This window comes from Halichoerus grypus, chromosome 10, assembly GCF_964656455.1.
Source record: "Halichoerus grypus chromosome 10, mHalGry1.hap1.1, whole genome shotgun sequence".
Classification (NCBI taxonomy): domain Eukaryota; kingdom Metazoa; phylum Chordata; class Mammalia; order Carnivora; family Phocidae; genus Halichoerus; species Halichoerus grypus.
Window position 1 is genome coordinate 118397240 of NC_135721.1, and position 19401 is coordinate 118416640.

General features: G+C 39.5%; 1 protein-coding gene and 1 long non-coding RNA gene across 13 annotated transcripts in view; one reads left to right on the plus strand and one right to left on the minus strand.

Annotated features, from left to right (window-relative positions):
* LOC144379288 (uncharacterized) overlaps positions 1-19401 on the minus strand; it is a 1054371-nt gene that overhangs the window by 333048 nt on the left and 701922 nt on the right. Inside the window, exon 3 of one of the 5 annotated variants that reach the window (XR_013442052.1) lies at positions 17754-17776. The exons of 3 other annotated variants lie outside the window; for them this stretch is intronic. This is a non-coding gene — a long non-coding RNA (uncharacterized LOC144379288). Of the gene's footprint in view, positions 1-17753; positions 17780-19401 lie in introns of those variants that run through there. One more of the 5 variants, XR_013442050.1, reaches the window with a different exon arrangement.
* Positions 1-19401, plus strand: part of RALGAPB (Ral GTPase activating protein non-catalytic subunit beta) — an 83207-nt gene that overhangs the window by 56818 nt on the left and 6988 nt on the right. For all 8 annotated transcript variants that reach the window (XM_078057179.1, XM_078057181.1, XM_036101582.2 and 5 more), the window contains 8 exons: positions 514-666; positions 2857-3066; positions 4857-5015; positions 8485-8650; positions 11257-11379; positions 12994-13130; positions 17808-17916; positions 18696-18774. In XM_078057179.1, the coding sequence (XP_077913305.1) occupies positions 514-666; positions 2857-3066; positions 4857-5015; positions 8485-8650; positions 11257-11379; positions 12994-13130; positions 17808-17916; positions 18696-18774 (1136 nt within the window). The remainder of the gene's footprint in view (positions 1-513; positions 667-2856; positions 3067-4856; positions 5016-8484; positions 8651-11256; positions 11380-12993; positions 13131-17807; positions 17917-18695; positions 18775-19401) is intronic.

Genomic DNA, 19401 nt, shown 5'->3' on the forward strand with positions numbered 1-19401 from the left:
CATCCTTGTGATGGATTATTTCCACTTTTCAGATGCAAAAACAGAAGCCGCACAGTTAATGTATATCAAAGCAGGGATTTGGAGCCACGAGGATCTAGATTTGGTATTCAGTTGAACTCCCTGTCTGGAGAGGCCCAGGGGACCTAAACTTGTACTTTGTTATATGGGATGATTTGAGAACCCTTGGAGAAGAGGGAAGTTTGAGCCTTAAGTTCTGAACTGCCTTATCCGTTGGTTTACCACTTGATATGGGAAATTCTGGCCTGGGGCTGTTAGAGGTATACAACCCATAAGTCACAAAATCTGCAAAATGATGAACATGTTTATAAAAATAAAGGAATACACTGGTACACAGGCTGTTTACCTTTAGTGTTAGCAGTGGTATTTGCAGATACTGAGTTCCAGTGTTATGTAATCCTAGGGAAACAGGCATCTAAGAGACCAGGGAAGTACATGTCATTACAGATGGCACCAAATGTAATTCACATAACATTATTTGTTTTATTTTAACAGCTTTTTGTACCTGAACCTCGTCCAGTTCCTAAAAATGATGTTGGATTTAAATATACTGTCAAACATCGACCATTTCCTGAAGAGGTGGATAAGATTCCTTTTGTGAAAGCAGATCTGAGCATTCCAGATTTGCATGAAATTGTCACTGAAGAAGTAAGATAAGTTATTGTCAGCTGTTGTTAAGGGAATGACTAAACATTCTTGAACAACTGCCGTGGTCGAGACTGCTGCCTTTTTTTGATGTTATTGGAGGTGGTTCATAAGATGACCTAGATCTCTGTCATCCAGGTTACCATGTAGTAAGAAGTATTTGTGGCTGATTGAAAGGACCCGGACCCCTCCTAGAGAGGCGTCTGGGCTGGTCCATGGTAGGTTTCAGCAGGATGGGGACATGATCAGAATGGTGGAGGATATTTGGAGAAGGGAGACCAATTCAGAGATTTTGATGACCATCAAGGCAGGGAAAAGGAAGGACTACCTGGCTGATAGTGGAAGCTGAAACACATGGAATGTACTGTAGAGGTAGACCCAAGCAGTCTTCGATTGATGAGAGAAGGAAAAAAACTGAAGAACTTAGATTCTGAAGCTGAGTGACAAAGGAGATATCGGTGCTATTTACAGAAATATGGATTATTTAGGAAGAGGACATGTTTGGGAAGATGGGAAAAATGTATTTGGTTTTAGATTAATTTAGATAATTAGATTAAGTAATTGGTATCTTAGATCAAGAGAGAAGAAGTTTAAGAAGTAGGGGGCAGAAATATGTCAGGGCATGAGAGAATAGGACAGGAATGGAGGCTGCTTAGAGAGATCAGAGAGAAGGAGCACTAAGTAGAGGCCCCTGGATTTTGGCATGAACGTGTGGGTGACCTTTGAGAGCAGGTCCAAAAGAGTGTTAAAATCAGGGACAGGAGTGTGAGGGGCTGGAGGGTGAGTGGTTAATGAGAGGCACTGAACATGAACTACACAGTTAGCATTTAAGAGAGTGGATAAAAGCATGAGGAAATGGCCTAGCTAAGGCAAGGCAAAGCTAGTTTTTACTTTTCTTTTTTCTTTCTTTCTCTCTGTTTTTTTTTTTAAACTCATAGTTGTGAGGAATATGAACATGCTTAGAGGCTGAAAGGAAGGAAGCAGTGGAAAAAGGGCCTGTGTCTGCTAATACTGTAAGATGGGCTAGGAAAATGATAAGTAATCAAATAAGGCCGTAGAGGGAGTAGGGTCAAGAGTCTGAGTGATTGTGTCTAGAAAAACCATATTTCTGGTAAGACAGGAGAGAAGGAGAGAACAGGTGGAGGTTCAGAGACATTTGAAGGTGGAAAGGAGGGAGCTCATGTAAATTTTAATTTTAGTTCTTAGCAGTGAAATAGGGAATAAAAAATAGCTCATAAAATTGCCAGGCAGCCCAGCCCAGGTTAAATAGAATTGTCTATAGTGAAATTATTTAACTTACTATGCTAACTTTCTTCTTCAAAAGTCCTTGGGATCTGGAGGCATTAAGTAAAAAAATTTGAGTGGTGTGGAGATTGATAGGGGTAAGAATATGGAAGAATAAAAAAACATGGCCATTTATATGTTTAGAAGAGGGTGCTAAGATGTTAGATTTGGGGGGTTAGGCTTGGTTGGGAAATAGATAAAGCCAGGATACTACTGGCTGGGACAATATGAGGAGGGGTTGAATGCTCACAGTGCTGGGAAAGCACAGCTTGGGGAGGGAAGGTGTGGGAGAGCTGCAGGAGGGGGCTTGTGGTTGGAGAAGGGAATCTCATTGTAGCTCTTTAAAGTACGGCTTATCTGAGGTACAGAGTGTGCTTGTAGATGGCCAAAGTTGTGAAGGTTGAGGAGGTTATAGAAATACAAGCCAGGCTATTGGAAGGATCATCGCTCACCACAGAGGATGGAGTTTAAGCTAGGATTGATCAGAAGGGAAGCAGGCGGTCGGAGAGAGTCTCTGAATCTAGTGGAGTAATCCATACGGATGAGGACTTTCAATGTGAGGGGCTGTAGGGTGAGGGTGGACAGTGGTGAGGGAGAGGGGGTGAAAGCAACAACTCTGCCCCCTTTCTTGCCCATTTGAGGGGAAGCAGAGACAGAATGGTTTCATTTACAGCAAGGAGATGAAGGACGACATTGTTGAGGCTACAGGGGAGTTTTTTGGGTATTTGTTTTAACCTTGAAACATGTTTGCTTAGTTGCATTCTGTATTGAATTGAAACTCAGTGTTGATCAGTGAAAATTATCTGCATTTCCTTTGTTGCTTAAAGCTTTATTTTTATTCTTAAATTAAGATTAATCCTATTACTTTTATGATAATTCCAAAATAATTAAATATTTGGTTTATTTCAGTTAGAAGAGAGACATGAAAAATTAAGGAATGGCATGACCCAGCAGATTGCTTATGAAGTACACCTTGAACATCAAAGTGAGGAAGAACTGCAAAAGAGAAGTTTTCCTGATCCAGTTACGGATTGTAAACCTCCACCACCTGCCCAGGAATTCCAAACAGCACGCCTTTTCCTTTCCCACTTTGGATTTTTGTCCTTAGAAGCATTGAAGGTAATTTTCCTAAACCTCTATGAGTAAATATATTCATAAATTAACATGGAGTTGATAATAGCTAAAACATTTTTATGAGGACAGAAGGAATTAAATAAATAAATCTTACCCTGCATTGCAAGTAGATGAAATTCTGTGGTGCTGTAGTTTTTACTCTACAAGTCCAAAACCGTTTGTCCCATGAATCCTTCCGGATTGAGGGGACGATCCCCCTGTCTGAGGGGGCTGCTTTGGTAATACACGTAGCTCTGAAATTCCCTGAGTACTGTAGGGCCCATATCACATGTGCAAATGAAATCTACAGATAATTAGAACAAGAATGTTATCTCCCATCAACATTTATGACTGAAGGTACAAGCTACAATGGGCTCTGCTCTTTAATGCCACTTTTAAAAAGTAACAAGTATTTGTGAGCGGAGAACTTATGTTGTGCAGGTTCTAAGATCAGACTGGCTGGGTTTATGTCCTGGCACCAGTGCTTGCCAGCTGTGTGATCTTGGGCAGTTGCCCGATGTCTCCAAGTCTTAGCTCCTCATCTGAAATGGAGACGATAAAAGTACCCACCTCACTGTGGCTGTGTGAGACTGTGTGAGACGCTTCATGCAGTACTTAGTGCACAGCCAGCCAACCTGGAAGGTAAATATTGCCATTCTTTTTTTTTTTTTTTTTTTTTTAAGTAGGCTCCTCACCCAGGATGGGGCTTGAACTCACAACCCTGAGATCAAGTGTCGCACACTCTACTGACTGAACCAGCCAGGGCCCAGATATTGCCATTATTCTTTTTTTTTTTTTTAAGATTTTATTTATTTGAAAAAGCACAAAAAAAGTTTAAAATGTGGGGAGGTACAGAGGGAGAGGAAGAAGCAGACTCCTCACTGAGCAGGGAGCCCGATATGGGGCTCGATCCCAGGACCCTGAGATTATGACCTGAGCTGAAGGCAGATGCTTAACCAGCTGAGCCACCCAGGCACCCCTATTGCCATTATTCTTAATTCCATTATCCTTAAAACAGTTTTACAAAGAAAATGATACCATCCCTATTTTACAGATGTGGAAACAGGCTCAGAAATGTGAAATAGCTTGCCCGAGGTGGATTTGGGGTTGTACTAAGGCCTCTTTGTTTTGAAAAGCACAACTGACATATGCTAGGCAAGAAGTTGCTCATTGCACAAGTTGTCCGCTGCCCTCACTCCCTAGTAGCTACTTGGTTAAAGGCCAAAGGTTAACTTTTTAGGAAAGCAGGGGCAACATTGCTGGTTTTGGGTTTCAGCACATCGATGGAAAATGTTCTGTGTTGTAGAAAAATGAGTTGGTGATGGAGAGTATGAACATTACTCTGAGCTCGCACAAGTGGGTGGAGGGGCATAGGGAGAGGGAGAGAAAGAATCTCAAGCAGGCTCCAGCATTGAGCCCAATGTGGGGTTCAGTCTCACAATCCTGAGATCATGACCAGAGCCAAAATCGAGTCGGCTACTTAACCTACTGAGTCACCCAGGCTCCCCCCATGAAATTTTTTATTTTTTTCTAGAAAGCATGATATATTACAGAGAAAATAGGATCCAAAATTATATATATAGTATGATCTCCATTGTCTTTGACAAAAAAAAGCAATTGAAAGGAAGTATACAAGAATGTTAAATAGCTTTTCTAGTTCAGGATAATGGTTGTGCTTATTCCTGCCACTTTATAATTTTTTTACTTAATATTTATTAAACCATGAGCAAGTATTGCTTTTATAATTAGAGTAGTGAAAAGAGATGATAATTTCTCCTTTCTTCCTTTGGTCGTAGGAGCCTGCAAATAGTCGCCTACCTCCTCACCTTATTGCACTTGACTCCACGATACCTGGATTTTTTGATGACATTGGGTATCTGGATCTCTTGCCATGTCGTCCCTTTGACACAGTTTTTATTTTCTATATGAAACCAGGTCAGAAAACAAACCAGGAGGTAAGATTTCTGAATTTTGGGGATCATTTTTTATGCTATAAATGTTAAAAAGTTTTACTTGGCTTGTGTTTATCCGTAATAGGAGGGAGGTTATACTTGATGCTTAAAGAATTGTGAACCAGTTCAGAATGAAATTAATGAAAATTGTGATGCCCAGAGTCCTAAGTCTTTTGACGCTTGAACGTGATTTAGAGAGGAGCCATAGTGTGTCTTTCTTCCCCTTGAAGAATTCAGGTTGATAGGACAAAAGAAACTGAAATACAGAAGGTTAACCACAAAAAGCTAAAGCTAGGCTCAGTTGCTTAAGAAGATGAAAAACAGCAACAGATGTTTACTGAACATCTTCTGTGTGGCTCACCGTGCCTGGGTATAGAAGTGAGTAACAGTCTTTCCTCTCAAGGAGCTCACCTTCCAGGTAATTTCACAAGCAAGTAATTTCAGTTGAGGCATGCATAGCGTACAGCAGGGAAAAGAACACCCTGAAATAATGTAAAAGACAGAAGTGGAAGGCTTAAGTAAAACTTAAGTTAAAGAAGACTTAAGTTGGTGCATGTATCAAAGAGAGTAGAAGGATGAAGAAAAATATAAGATGAGGGATAATGGGAAAACTGAGAGTAAATGACAAGAGATTTGAAGTGTCTATTGGAAATGAATAGTTGAAACATGGAATAGGCAGGCAGTTACCAACTTTTGACTAGGAAAGGACCAAAGGAAGATTTATCAAATACAGTATTAGATGTGTAGGGCACTATGACTACATGATATTGGAATTTTACTCTAACCCTTGTAACACTGTTAGCTAATCAAACTGATCATACCTTAAAAAATTTATCAAAGTCACAAAATCTTTATTTCTATTAGAAGCACTATTTCAAATAATTGGTGAACTGCTAGAAAATGAGATTGCTTTATGAGAAAGTTCTTCTCATCTCATGCTATTGATTCAATAAATATTTATTAAGTGTCCACTATCAGGTGCCAGGGTTACAGTGGTGAACTACAAGGTATCTGAGATCAGATCAGATCTACAAGGTATCTGAGTCCCAGAACTACTGTCTAAAGGGGAAGACAGATGACTAAATAAGCAACCATAGTAAAATGTGCTAATTAGAAGCATGTTATAGTAGCCATCAACAGGAAAACCTAATCTCGTTTTGAGAAGGTTAGTAGAAAAGGACATTTTAGCTGATAATCTGTGGTTACATTGGGAGTAGGTAAAAAGGTAGAAGCAGGTTGTTACTAACAAAGTCGTAGCATGTGTAATGGCCCTGAAGGTAAGAGAGAATTCCATCTTCACAAAAATCACTGGAGTCCAGTATACTTTGGAGCTTGGGAGAATGTGGGCTTATGATAGCTAGAGGTAAGACTAGTGGAGTCCAGGTTTTTGAAAGAACCCCAGAATGGGGTTGATTGCAGGGGGTGAGGATTTGTTTGGAAGAAGTCTCATGCATGGTTCATTCGTATAACAATAATAGGGCCATTTTTCTCCTTCCTGTGAAAGAAGACACAAACTGTTGAGGTAGCTCTTAAACTAATTCAGTTTCCTTAGCTTTCTAGGAACTGCGAGTGATTAGAGCATTGCAGTCTTTGCAGCCTCCTATAGAATGTCTGAGCCCTACCTTCCCTAGCTGCAGGGTAGCTTTAGATTAATTTCTAGCTGCCAGCCAGTGGCCAGCAGGTTGAATTTGACTCATATATTGTGTCTTGACTGACTTTTCAGAAATTGTTTATTTAAAACTTCCACTTCTGAATAAAAATTTTAATTGAAAGAAAACTGGAAGTGGCTGTCAGTCAGGTTCCTGACACTTACAGGACTCGTGAAGGGCTGTGGGTGAACTACATAGGTGTACTTTTAACGAGAAGTGTTTAAGACATGATGGCCTGGCAATTTTCGCCCAGTGGCTTGACAGGTAATAGAGGGAACATCCCATATTTTGATTTGATCAGGCCTCTGTATGGTCTTGACATAGATTAGCATTGATGAACCACATCTGTGACTTGTGGACCAACTCTGTCACTGTCAATTGGAGAGTTTTAAAAATAGTGATTCCAGGATCCTTCTGTTGCTGATGCTGTGTAGAAGGTCTGCAGTGGTCTAAGAGAATCTCATGTTTAAGAAATTGCCCAGGTGGCAGATTTATGTTTCCCTGGTCCTATAGAATCAATGTCAGCTCACCCCTCTCTGAATTCAAGAATGCCTCAAATCTCTGTATGCTGATTTTGAGTGCTATCAACAGTGATATCTGTTGCTGTGTTCAGTGTCAGGTGATCCTTATACTCTTTGCTTTCGTGTTGTATGATTTGTTTATGTGTTTTATAGATGTCGTGCATACTGCATACTTTTAATATTCTACTGCAGATATTAAATTATAAGTTGAATGATCTTAGATTAAGAACTATAGATCAGATAAATCACTTAATATTTTAGTCATTTATTCTCACAACGGAAATAACATTTAACGCAAAATTAAATAAAAGTTAAATAAATGTTTTATAATTATTATTGAATAAAAAGTTTAATGAAATGTTCAAGAAAAAATATTCCCTTGGTGATTTTGATATATTCCCCCCTTTTCATTTATAATTTGTAGAGGATTTCTCATTTTCCTTCCCTTAGCATAGGGTTTTCAACAGCAGTGCTATTGCTATTTTAGGCTAGATAATTCTTTGTTATGGGAGCTGTCCTATAAATAGGACATTTAGCAGCATCTTTGGCCTCTACTCACTAGATACCAGTAGTACCCCATAAATTGTGATGACAAAAATGTCTTCAGACATTCCAGTTGCCCCCTAGAGGGGAAATCACCCCCATGAGAACCATGGTTTTAGGGACTTTTCGAGGCCAGTAAAAAGCCCAGGTATTAAATCTGGTATTTAGTTAAGAGGGGAGAACCTTCTGGTCACTTTATTTTTTTCTGGAATGGCTGCATTCTCTTCTTTGGACTAAGAGGAGGATGTTTTCTCGCTTATTATACCTAATCTTTATTGAATTTTTAATAGATTTGTACTTTTTATATCCTTTGTCATGATGTGTAATAAAATAATCACATACCTGTGTAATGTATCTCATTAACCAGACAGTAAAGTCTGTGAAGACGGGGACATAGCAGTTTTAATTTGCTTTTAGTAAACACGTCTAGTTTAGTAATTGTTTTGCTAGAGGGGAAGCTAAAGGCTTTACTTGCATTATCTCACTTAATCTTCACAAACATCATTATTATCCCTACTTTAGAGTTGAAGACACTGTAACAGTGAGGTTCAGAAACTTTCCCAAGGCCCAGCCAGGATTTGAACCCAAATCTGTCTAACTAGAAGCATCATTTTTAACTATAGGGATGTATTCCCAAGTTTATTCTGAGCTTAGACTTAATTTGTCAGATACTTCAAAGCTAACTGATTTTTATGGAGATTTATTTTGATATGCTCTTTTGTTTCCTCCATTATAGCTGATGATTGGTATGTATTTCAGATTTTAAAGAATGTGGAATCTTCCAGAAATGTTCAGCCACATTTCCTAGAATTTTTGCTTTCCCTTGGCTGGTCAGTAGATGTGGGCAGACACCCTGGTTGGACTGGGCATGTTTCCACCAGTTGGTCTATTAACAGTTGTGACGATGGTGAAGGACCTGAACAAGGTAAAACTCATAATGGTCATTGTTTTTTCTTGTTTTGTTATTCTTGATATCTCCCTCTTTACTATAAGTTTGTAGTCTTATTTTACAAAGAAACAAACAAACCATTAAGTATATTAAAGAAAAGTTTTCTTCCCCTAATTGGAGTCCTTGGAAGAGGCCACTGAGCACTAGTTTGTATATTCTTTCAGATGTCTTCTGTATAAATGGGGGAAAAAATTATAGACAGATAAAGTTAGTTAATATAAAATTCATGGCTTAAATAACATAAGGCTAATAAGTTCCCTTTTATATTGTGAGTGAACAAATTCTGTTTTCTATAAGAGTATTATAATAAATTGAGATTTATTTGCTAATACGTTTGCTAACGTATATTTTGTCCAATACAGTTTTCTATTAACAAGTGTGTTTTATAGACTTTGTGGCTATAATTAAAGGTTACATTCTTGGGATTTTTTTTTTTTTTTAAGATTTTATTTATTTATTTGATAGAGACACAGCGAGAGAGGGAACACAAGCAGGGGAAGTGGGAAAGGGAGAAGCAGGCCTCCCACTGAGCAGGGAGCCCAATGCGGGGCTTGATCTCGGGACCCTGGGATCATGACCTGAGCCGAAGGCAGATGCTTAACAACTGAGCCACCCAGGTGCCCCACATTCTTGGGATATTATATAGAAACCTTTGTAGTAAACAGCTATCTTGGAGAGATTCATGCCCATATCTACAAATCTTCTTGAGGAACTATAATCATGATAATAAGTACCAGAGCAAGTATAAATTTAAATTTAAGACCTTTGCACTACCTGGCTAATGCTCTTTGTTCTGAGGGCTCCTGAAGTCACTGAAGAGTTAATATTATCTCTGAAGTGATTGATACCTGTATCCAGTGCTTTGAATTACCAGAGTTGCTCTGTCAGCAAGATTGTACTCTCTCGGGGTTTCCACTGAATACCATGGTGACTTGTGACCTGTCATTTTTTCTAATTTCAGTCAAGGTTGAATCGAAGTATTTGGGGATATACTCTAATTTTAATTTCCACATATTCTTTAATATATGCTTGAGTATATTTAATTCCTATAAGTAAATTGATAAAGGATATGCACATTTTTCAATTAGATAAAAGTATCATTGGATGCTTATGGTTGCAGTAACAGAAAACTTGACCCAAACTGGCTTATATTTTAAGGGTCATTTATTGTCTGATGTAAATGAAAATTCCAGAGGTTAGTATACATTTTTGTTGTCATTTGATCAGCACCCCATTCTCTTGCTCTGCAATTTTCCTTTAGCTCTACTGTTCGTATATTGACTTTGTTCCTAGCCTGGCTTCTCTCATAGTACAAAAAGGCTGTACCAGGCTTTACATTCACATACCAACCCTAGCCTGAAGAGGAGAGATTAGCTGGGTCTCAGAACCTCCCTACATCCAGGTCCTGAGATACGCAGTGATTTGGCCACTCCAGACCTGTTGCCATGGCGAGAGAGATGGAATGACCCTGGTAGAGAGCTATAGACAAGGTACAGCTGGTACGAAGGGTCAATTCCACACGGGGCACACCTGCTACAGAGTGGGGGAAGACAGAGGGGGTGTTGGGGCAGTAAGCAAAGTGTCTACTACAGTAGACGCAGTGTGCCTTTCCACTGTCTAAACCAGGAGTTGGCAAACTACAGCGCTCCCTGTTTTTGCAAATAAAGTTTTATTGGAACTCAGCCACACCTGTTTATGTATTGTTTATGACGGCTTTCATGCTACAGTGCTTTCGTATTTGAGTCGTTGTGGCAGAGACCATTTGGCCTACAAAGCTTTATTTACTATCTGATCCTTTACAGAGAAAGTTTGTTAACCTCTGGTCTAAACTTCTGTTTGCCACATCCTCACCCACATTAGGTATCTTCCAATCTGTTAGCTGAGAAATGATTGAGTTTCAGCATTTTTTCATATTTTTATTTGTCTCCTGAGGACTACTTGTTCATTTCCTCTTCCCAGTTTTTTGTCAGGTTGTTGGTCTTTTATGTATTTTTGGTAAGGCATTATGTTCGTTTTAATTGAGAACTATACTAGCTGTCAGGAATGTTACTTTTGTTAATTCATTCTTGCTGGCTCAGAGCAGATACTATTACTCAAAATGCCTGTACATTTTATGTTCTGTCACTGACCATTGAGGAAAGTAGAGCAGAAGCAGAGCTGAGGAGAAGTAGAGAGACACCAGGGACAGAAATGCCTTGAAAGCAAGAGTATAAAACACACAGACACCTGCCCTAACTCCTTTCAGAGGTCTGTGGTGGTCATCTTCCTTTGGATTATTACCTCTTCCCAAAAAACTGTTTTCATAATCTGCCTCATACAGATGAGTTCAAGTCTCTGCTAATCAGAAGTGGCCTAATTTAGAGTAGTTTCAGAAACTGAAATTAAGATTTTATCATTTAAAGTTAGTGTAAAGACATTTGATGAACATTTATGGTTTATTCTTCCTATACACTCATTGGTTCTTGCTGGAAACGTGCCTTCTGTTGATTACCATTTCATTAACAGTTAAAATTTCATGAAGCAGGATGAAACTGATTTTTCCCACTTTTTTGGAGCAGTAATGGAGTGTTTCTCATTCCTAGATGAAGTGATTTCCTCTGAAGACGTTGGGGCTAGCATTTTCAATGGACAGAAGAAAGTGCTGTATTATGCCGATGCCCTTACGGAAATAGCTTTTGTAGTTCCTTCTCCTGTGGAGTCCTTAAGTAAGAGCATTTTTTGTATGGTGCTGTTTTAAAATCTATTTTTTGTATTCACTGGTTTGTGCAGTATTTTTGCATTGGGAAAGATTCTGAAGTCATCTAAGTCATTGTTTAACTTCTAAGGCATGATAGCATTTACATTATGCAGAGGTATAGGATGTTAGCTCTTCTTAACTTTCTTAAGGACACTAGTTAAAGACAGGTAGACTGAACCTCTCATAATAATCTTTAAGTAGAGAAAGGGACCCACTTCAACCTGTTTTTTGTCTTTCTTTAATTAATCAATACATAGAAGTCTTGTTTTCCAGTTTATTCATTTTTTCTCTATTTATGAATGAGCCCCCACCTACTTGCCTATTTCCATGTGAGAGCCTTATGTCAAACCCCAGAGAATCCTACAATTGAAAGACTCTCTACAATTGGAAGATAGCATCTGGCTGATCTTCTGACACCAAGTAGGAGAAACTTCACAGCCTAGAAAAGGTGGCGCATTAAGCCTGTTCTTCCAAAGAATCAGGGGTGATTATTACTCTCAGTCTGAACCCATAGTCTTATCTGGCCTAGAACCTTTGCTTCTTGCAAATTAAGTCCATTTCTTTGTGCCTGACCAGGCAGTAGGTGGAAAATTTCACCTTCTTCATTGAGACCATCTGTAGGATGGGCTGCTATACATCACACTGTCATGGTCTCATCTCTAGGCTAATGACTTTCCTCATGCCCTTGCTCTGGCAGCCTCCTGACCGTTGTACTGGGACCCTTGACTTCCCACACTAGGCCCCCTACCCCGTCTTATGTTCTCAGGCCAGTTGTTTCCCTGGCAGGAGGGGCCTTCCATGGTCTAGGTCAGTATCCCTAGCAGCTGTTTGCCTTCATGTCAAGGCTGTGATCTACTACCCTAATTCCAGAAGCCAGGCCCCATTTGTCCTCTGTGAGTTGAGTCCCTGCTTCGTCTGTAGCCCAGCCTGTTTGCACCAACAGAGCGAGAGCCTTGTCCTTGTCCTTTAGTTGCCACAGTTGGGTCTTCACCTCTTGTCATGAAACGTTCTGAGTTCCGACTGTGCTCCTGCTCTGACTCAGCCTCCTCCTGTGTCTTGAGATTTGTCTTTGTGTTTGTTTTTTCTGACTCTCTGTGTGCTTGTCTCCAGCCAAATCACTTCTTAGTCACAGAGACTAGGTCCTCTGTAGCTTTGGAATGCCCCAGTGCCACTTGGTACCATGCTACATGATTGAATAATTCAGAGAATCAAAATAATTCAGAGAATAACAGATGTCTTATATTCTGCATCTGAAAAGTCAAAATATGTTCTGGTCTTACCTCAGTTATCCCGTAGCACAGGAGCTGGCACGCTGTGGTGCGCAGGCCAAAATCAGACCACCACGTACACTTTCTACATTTTTAGGGTTGTAAATAAAGTACAAAAAAGAATATGCAGTAGAGACCGACATAGCCAGCAAAGCCTAAAATATTTACTGGCCCTTTACAGAAAAAGTTTACCAACCTTTTGTCTAGAGGCAGTGCTTCTCTTAAGTGACTTAGGTTAGACTATTAGCATAATTAGTTTAAACACTTCTCTAAAGAAGTAGTAAATATAATAGATTTTTTTCTTTACCCTGTAGCCGATTCATTGGAAAGTAACATCTCGGACCAAGATAGTGATTCAAATATGGATCTTATGCCTGGAATTCTCAAACAGCCATCCCTGACACTTGAGCTTTTCCCTAATCACACAGACAATCTTAATTCCTCACAGCGGGTAAGTAACTTTGTTGATACAGCTCTGAAAATTTGTCATGCAGTAGGGGTAATTATAGAATCATGCCTTTAATCAACCTTTTAACTGTAACCTAGAGAGCAGTGATAGCAGTACTGATTCATTAGTATCTTAATTTTTTAAAGTCAAATTCTCACAATTTTCTTTTTTTCAGCTTGCAACAAGTAGATCATTCTAAGACAGCCTCTGTTGTTTTCCTTGATTTGGTCATTCTGGTACCATGCTTGGGTCTCTCACCCATTCCTTCTCAGGCCTAGGTTTTTATTTGGTCCCCGTAATATCCACTAAAGGTATAACAGTAGTGGGGCGCCTGGGTGGCTCAGTCGCTTAAATGTCTGCCTTTCAGCTCAGGTCATGATCTTGGGGTCCTGGGATCGAGCCCCGAGTTGGGCTCCCTGCTCAGCAGGGAGTCTGCTTCTCCCTCTGCCTCTGCCCCTCCCTTCCGCTCATACACACACTCGCTCGCTCTCAAAACCTTAAAAAGAAGAAGGCTACAGCAGCAGCTGTACGTCCCACATCTTCACTCACGTACCATTTGACCTTACAAGTCTTCTCTGTACAAACGGCAGCACTTTGGACACTAGCCCAGTGTGTGAGTAGACACGATGCGTGAGGCACACAGCGGCCACAAGAGGGGAGCATTTTACTTTACACCATTTTTCTTGCCGTATAAGTAGATGTTATGTCTTTATTTTTGTTTTCTCCTCATGTTACTTCTCTATCCTTACTGGAAAGTGGCAAGTGAGTGGTAGGAGGGTATAGGACCATTTCATAAATGTGGGAAGATTGATTTATAACAAATAATAAGAAAGACAAAAGAAGTGTAAACTTGATTGAACCATTCTTTGATTTTACAGGATTTTAATTTGGCTCCTTCCCCATGAAAGTAGTTTTTAACATAAATAAAGTTGACTCTTGAACAACAGGGGTTTAAACTACGTGGGTCGACTTATATGTGGATTTTTTTTTTTTAACAAATGCAGTACAGTATTGTAAATGTATTTTCTCTACCTTATGATTTTCTTAATAACATTTTCTCTAGCTTTACAATACATAATATATCTAATATACAAAATATGTGTTAATCGACTATATTATTGGTAAGACTTCTCTTCAACAATAGGCTATTAGTAGTTAAATTTTTGGAGAATCAGAAGTTACACTTGGATTTTTAACTGCATGGAGAGGAATCAGCACCCCAACCCCTGCATTGTTCAAGGGTCAACATATATATGCTTGAGAGAGGATGCAGGAGAAGTATTGACCTTTAAAATTAATTTAGGAAGGAGTGCCTGGGTGGCTCAGTTGTTAAGCATCTGCCTTCAGCTCAGGTCATGATCCCAGGGTCCTGGGATCAAGCCCTGCGTCAGGCTCCCTGCTCAGTGGGAAGCCTGCTTCTCCCTCTCCCTCTGCCTGCTCCTCCTACTTGTGCTCTCTCTCTCTCTGTCAAATAAATAAATAAAATCTTTAAAAAAATTAATTCAGGAAAAACAGTTAAGTTGTTTAAGAATTTCTGAAGTAGACTGATTTTGAAAATCAGGAGTTGCATATTTAAAAGGTTTCATAGAATACAGTTTGGAGATGAACATGTCTTTGTAGGGTGGTAATGTAGGATTTCAGCCAGATCTAATATTCAGTGATTGGTGGTCCTTGTACTCCTTTTCTGAATGTCAGTATGGTTATCCCTTAAAATCCAAAATCTTTAAGGCACCACGTTTTTATTACTTACATTTTGCAGACTACTACTAACCTTAAAAATAAAACTTATTTTATCAGCAAAAATGGGTTTACTCAAAAATAGCAAAGAATTCCAATTGGGGACATGCAAGCTATGGCAAAACTATCAGCAAATCCAGCAAACGAAGGAGAGGAACATCATTTTATGGAGAATGAGGAGGAAGTTGGGAGGGGTCGTTCTGAGTGGAAATCCATTGGAGAAAAGCAAGAGTTCAGGATGAGAATGACTGACCAAGGTTTCTCATTGGCTGAGTTGCAGTGGATTTCTTGGCAGGAGATCCCGTGTACATCTTTTCTGGTGGGGCCTATAATTGATGATTCTTTCCTGTTGATGATTCTTCTGTTGTGGTCTGTAATGGACAGTTCTTCATGTAATTGCTATTGGGTGGTATGGCTCCTTTTTCTAGCCTCCCACTTTAGTGAGGTTTCCCTTTATTAATTTTCACACTACTAATTAAAAAAAGAAAAATATTATCTCATTAGATACAGAAAAAGCAGTTGACATAAAATTCAACATTCATTCATGACTTTCAGCAAACTCTGAATAGAAGAGAACTTTCTCAACCTGAGACAGAGCTCTACTGGAAGCCTAGAGTTAAGATTACACTGTACAGTATTGTTGACTGCTTCCCCCCTGGATGGAGGACAAAGCAAGGATGTCTGCTCTCACCACTTGTATTTAACATGGAGTCCTATACGGGGAAATATGACAAGAAAAAGAATTAAAGTACATAAGGATTAGAAAGGAGAAGTAATACTGTATGTATTTGCAGATGACATGATCATATATGTAGAAACCCTGAGGAATCTTTTTTAAAAAATCTACTAGATCTACTGAGTGAGTTTATTAAGGTTATAGGAAAAAAGGCCACTGTGTTAGGCTGAATTCTAAGATGACCCCCAGGGACTCTTGTCCCTGTATGATGTCCTCCCCTTGTGTGGGTAGAACCTATCAATATGATGAGATATCATGTGAGTATGTTACATTATATAGCAAAAGGGATTTTGTGGATATAATTATTAAGGTTACTTTGAGTTGATCAAAAGGGAGATTACCCAGGTAGGCCTGACCTAATCATAGAAGCCCCTTTTTTTTTTTTTTTTTTTTTTAAGATTTTATTCATTTGAGAGAGAAAGAGGGCATGAGTAGGGGGAAGGGCAGAGGGAGAAGCAGACTCCTCGCTGAGCCTGGAGCCTGATTCTTAATCCCGGGACTACAGGATCAGGACCTGAGCTGAAGGCAGACGCTTAACTGACTGAGCCACCCAGGTGCCCCATAGGAGCCCTTTAAATCTAGGGCTGAAGTCAGAGATTCAGAGCTGATTAGGAGCCATGCTAAGAAAATGGTCTCTGAGTATGGCTGGTGTCTGCCACCAATTTGGAGAAGATCTCTTAGTCATTTTCTGTGACTGCCACAACACAAATAGAAATGGAAATAAGAATCTAGGGGAATTGCCATCGTCTCTGTCATCTGCTGAACACAGGTATATTTCTGTGCTAATAAAGCAGTTTTATTTTTAAAATTCAACTTAGATATGAGAGTCTCTCTTCTGTCCACATAGCTTTGTTTAGGGCTTTAGCATAAACTCATCCCTGCTGCATGCCCTCAAAGTGGTGGTGCTCAGAGCACCAGTTTGCTAAAGGGGAGCCACAGAGCCCTGCTAGCCCTTGAGAAAAACTTCAAGCCCATCAGGTGGGCGGGGAAGCCAGAAGCAAACTGCATGATAGCAAAGACATAAGCAACTCTTTTTTTCTTTCTGTTGACAAGAAAAAGGACTTTTTTGGCCTAGATTGCAGTAGGAAACTTCTGGCCTAGAAATGAGAACTAGAACTAACTTGCGATGGGACATTTTAGAGATTAGGCTCCCCAGGCAAACAAGTGACATTGCTGTGATGAGGAAAGCATTCTGCTTGCTGGCCATAGATGGATAGACTCAAATCCTTTGAAGCCCTCATTAAGACATTGCCCAAAAAATTTTCAAAGATTTTATTTATCCATTTATTTTATTTTATTTTTTATTTTTTAATAATTTTTTATTATGTTAGTCACCATACAGTACATCATTAGTTTTTGATGTTGTGTTCCATGATTCATTGTTTGCCTATAACACCCAGTGCTCCATGCAATATGTGCCCTCCTTAATACCCGTCACCAGGCTCACCCATCCCCTCACCCCCTTCCCTCTAAAACCCTCAGTTTGATTCCCGGAGTCCATAGTCTCGCATGGTTCGTCTCCCCCTCTGATGTCCCCCCCTTCATTTTTCCCTTCCTTCTCCTAATGTCCTCCATGTTATTCCTTATGTTCCACAAATAAGTGAAACCATATGATAATTGACTTTCTCTGCTTGACTTACTTCACTTAGTATAATCTCCTCCAGTTCCATCCATGTTGATGCACATGTTGGGTATTCATCCTTTCTGATAGCTGAGTAATAGTCCAATGTATATATGGACCACATCTTCTTTATCCATTTATTTTAGAGAGAAAGAGCGCACACTAGTGGGTGGAGGGGCAGAGGGAGAGGCAGAAAACCTCCAGCAGACACGGGGCTCGATCCCACAACCCCAAGATCAGGACCTGAGCTGAAACCAAGAGTCGGATGCCCAACCGACTGAGCCACCCAAGCACCCCGCCCACAAGTTTTATTTTTATCAATGTAAAGTATAATTGGTCAGTATTCCTTACCTTCTTTGAGAATTTAAGAACTTCATTTCTTTGTTCTAGGTTGAGACTTGATAAATAGGAGTCAAAGAAGAGCTTTTTTGCAAATATATTTCACTTTTTTCCTCAAGTGATTTCCCATGACTTGATATTTACATCACTGGGCAGCTTGATGAATATGTGGCTGGGTAGTTTTATTAAGCCGCTTCTTTTTTTTCCCTCCCCCTTCTCCTTTTCTGCTTTTCTCTATCTCATATAGCTTAGTCCCAGTTCCAGAATGAAGAAGCTGCCTCAGGGTCGCCCTGTGCCTCCCCTTGGACCTGAGACAAGAGTTTCTGTAGTCTGGGTGGAGCGCTATGATGATATAGGTACTGTGTGTAAGGACTTTGTCCATAAGTAAAATTATTGTAGAATGACAATGACTTGCTGAATGTCTAGGGAGACACAGCACAGATGTGGTATGGTGGCCAGAAGCTGGAGCTGGAGTTCAGCAAGCCTGTGTTGGCATCCTGGCTCCGCCTCTCACTCAATTTCTTTAAGCCTTAGATTACTCATCTGTTAAATGGAGACACTCATGGCACTTCCTAGTTGTGATGACTAGTGGATGTAAAACTTTTAGCTCTTCTTGATATCACAGTGAATGGCTTGTTGTGAGTTGGTCCCACTCCATGTAGCTCCTGGTCATCCCAGGACCTCTGGAAAGGGGAAGGGGGAACACTTCCCTCACCTCTGCATGAACCTACTGTCTAGTTCTGGTGTAAATATTAATTTGTCCTTAGGAATTCTGCTTTGGATAAGTTTCTCATGAATTTTTATGTAAGCAATATGAGAGCATTAGAAATGCATACTTAGCCTAGAATCTCATCCAGCTCAGGGTTTGTGGAAAAGTGTGATCATTGCTTTGCAACCAAGCCCTCAAAGACCACAGATCATGTTCTATAAAAACTCAGCTTTAGATGAACAGCTAAAATTTGTCTTGAGGGAGATTTCTTTTTGGTGAGGAATGGTTAGGATTATGTATTTTAGGATACCACAATCCATATATTTATTGCACACTTGTATAAAGAGATTAGGAAATTAGATTTCATACTATTTATTTTAGAAATATAAGGGAGGTATTAATTGTAATGCTGTTACTTTCTTCCAGAAAACTTTCCCCTCTCAGAGCTGCTGACAGAGATCAGTACTGGTGTGGAAACTACTGCAAACAGTAGCACTTCTCTGAGGTACACTCTTTCTTTGCCTGAGGCTCATCAGCATGTCTTGAAGCCTAGAGAAACCTATTCATGATAATATGTCAGTTGTGATTTCATAAAGAAAGACGTAAGGAAACAAAAGGGATGAAGGCAAGAGGAAATAAACATAGGGGAAAAAATCAAAGAAGTTGGTAGATAACGTGCACAAGGTGATAAATTAACAAGCATTTTAAAATGGCATAATTAATTGCTGTTTTACATTTATCTGCAGCAAAGAGAAAAATGGTGGAAGCAGTTAAGTATAAATGAAGACTATAATAACAGACTGTCAATATTAGATAGGAGTAATAGAGTTAAATTGGTCAAAACATTCTGGATGGTTAAAATGTCCTAATTAAATGAGCTATTTAATGGAAAAATATTTCTAAGTAAAATGTAATACTAACTTTATTATAGTTAAAATTCCTGTTTTAGCTGCCCATGCACAAAAAGGATAAAAGGGGATAATTGGATTCTAGGATTAATAACAATGTATCTATGTAGGCTTTATAGTTTCGAGGCTTTTTGCTTGCTTGCTTTTGGTTTAAACAAGTATTTTAAAACAATTCACAAGAGGTGCCATTATCATTTCTGTTTTACAAATGGAATAAAATAGGC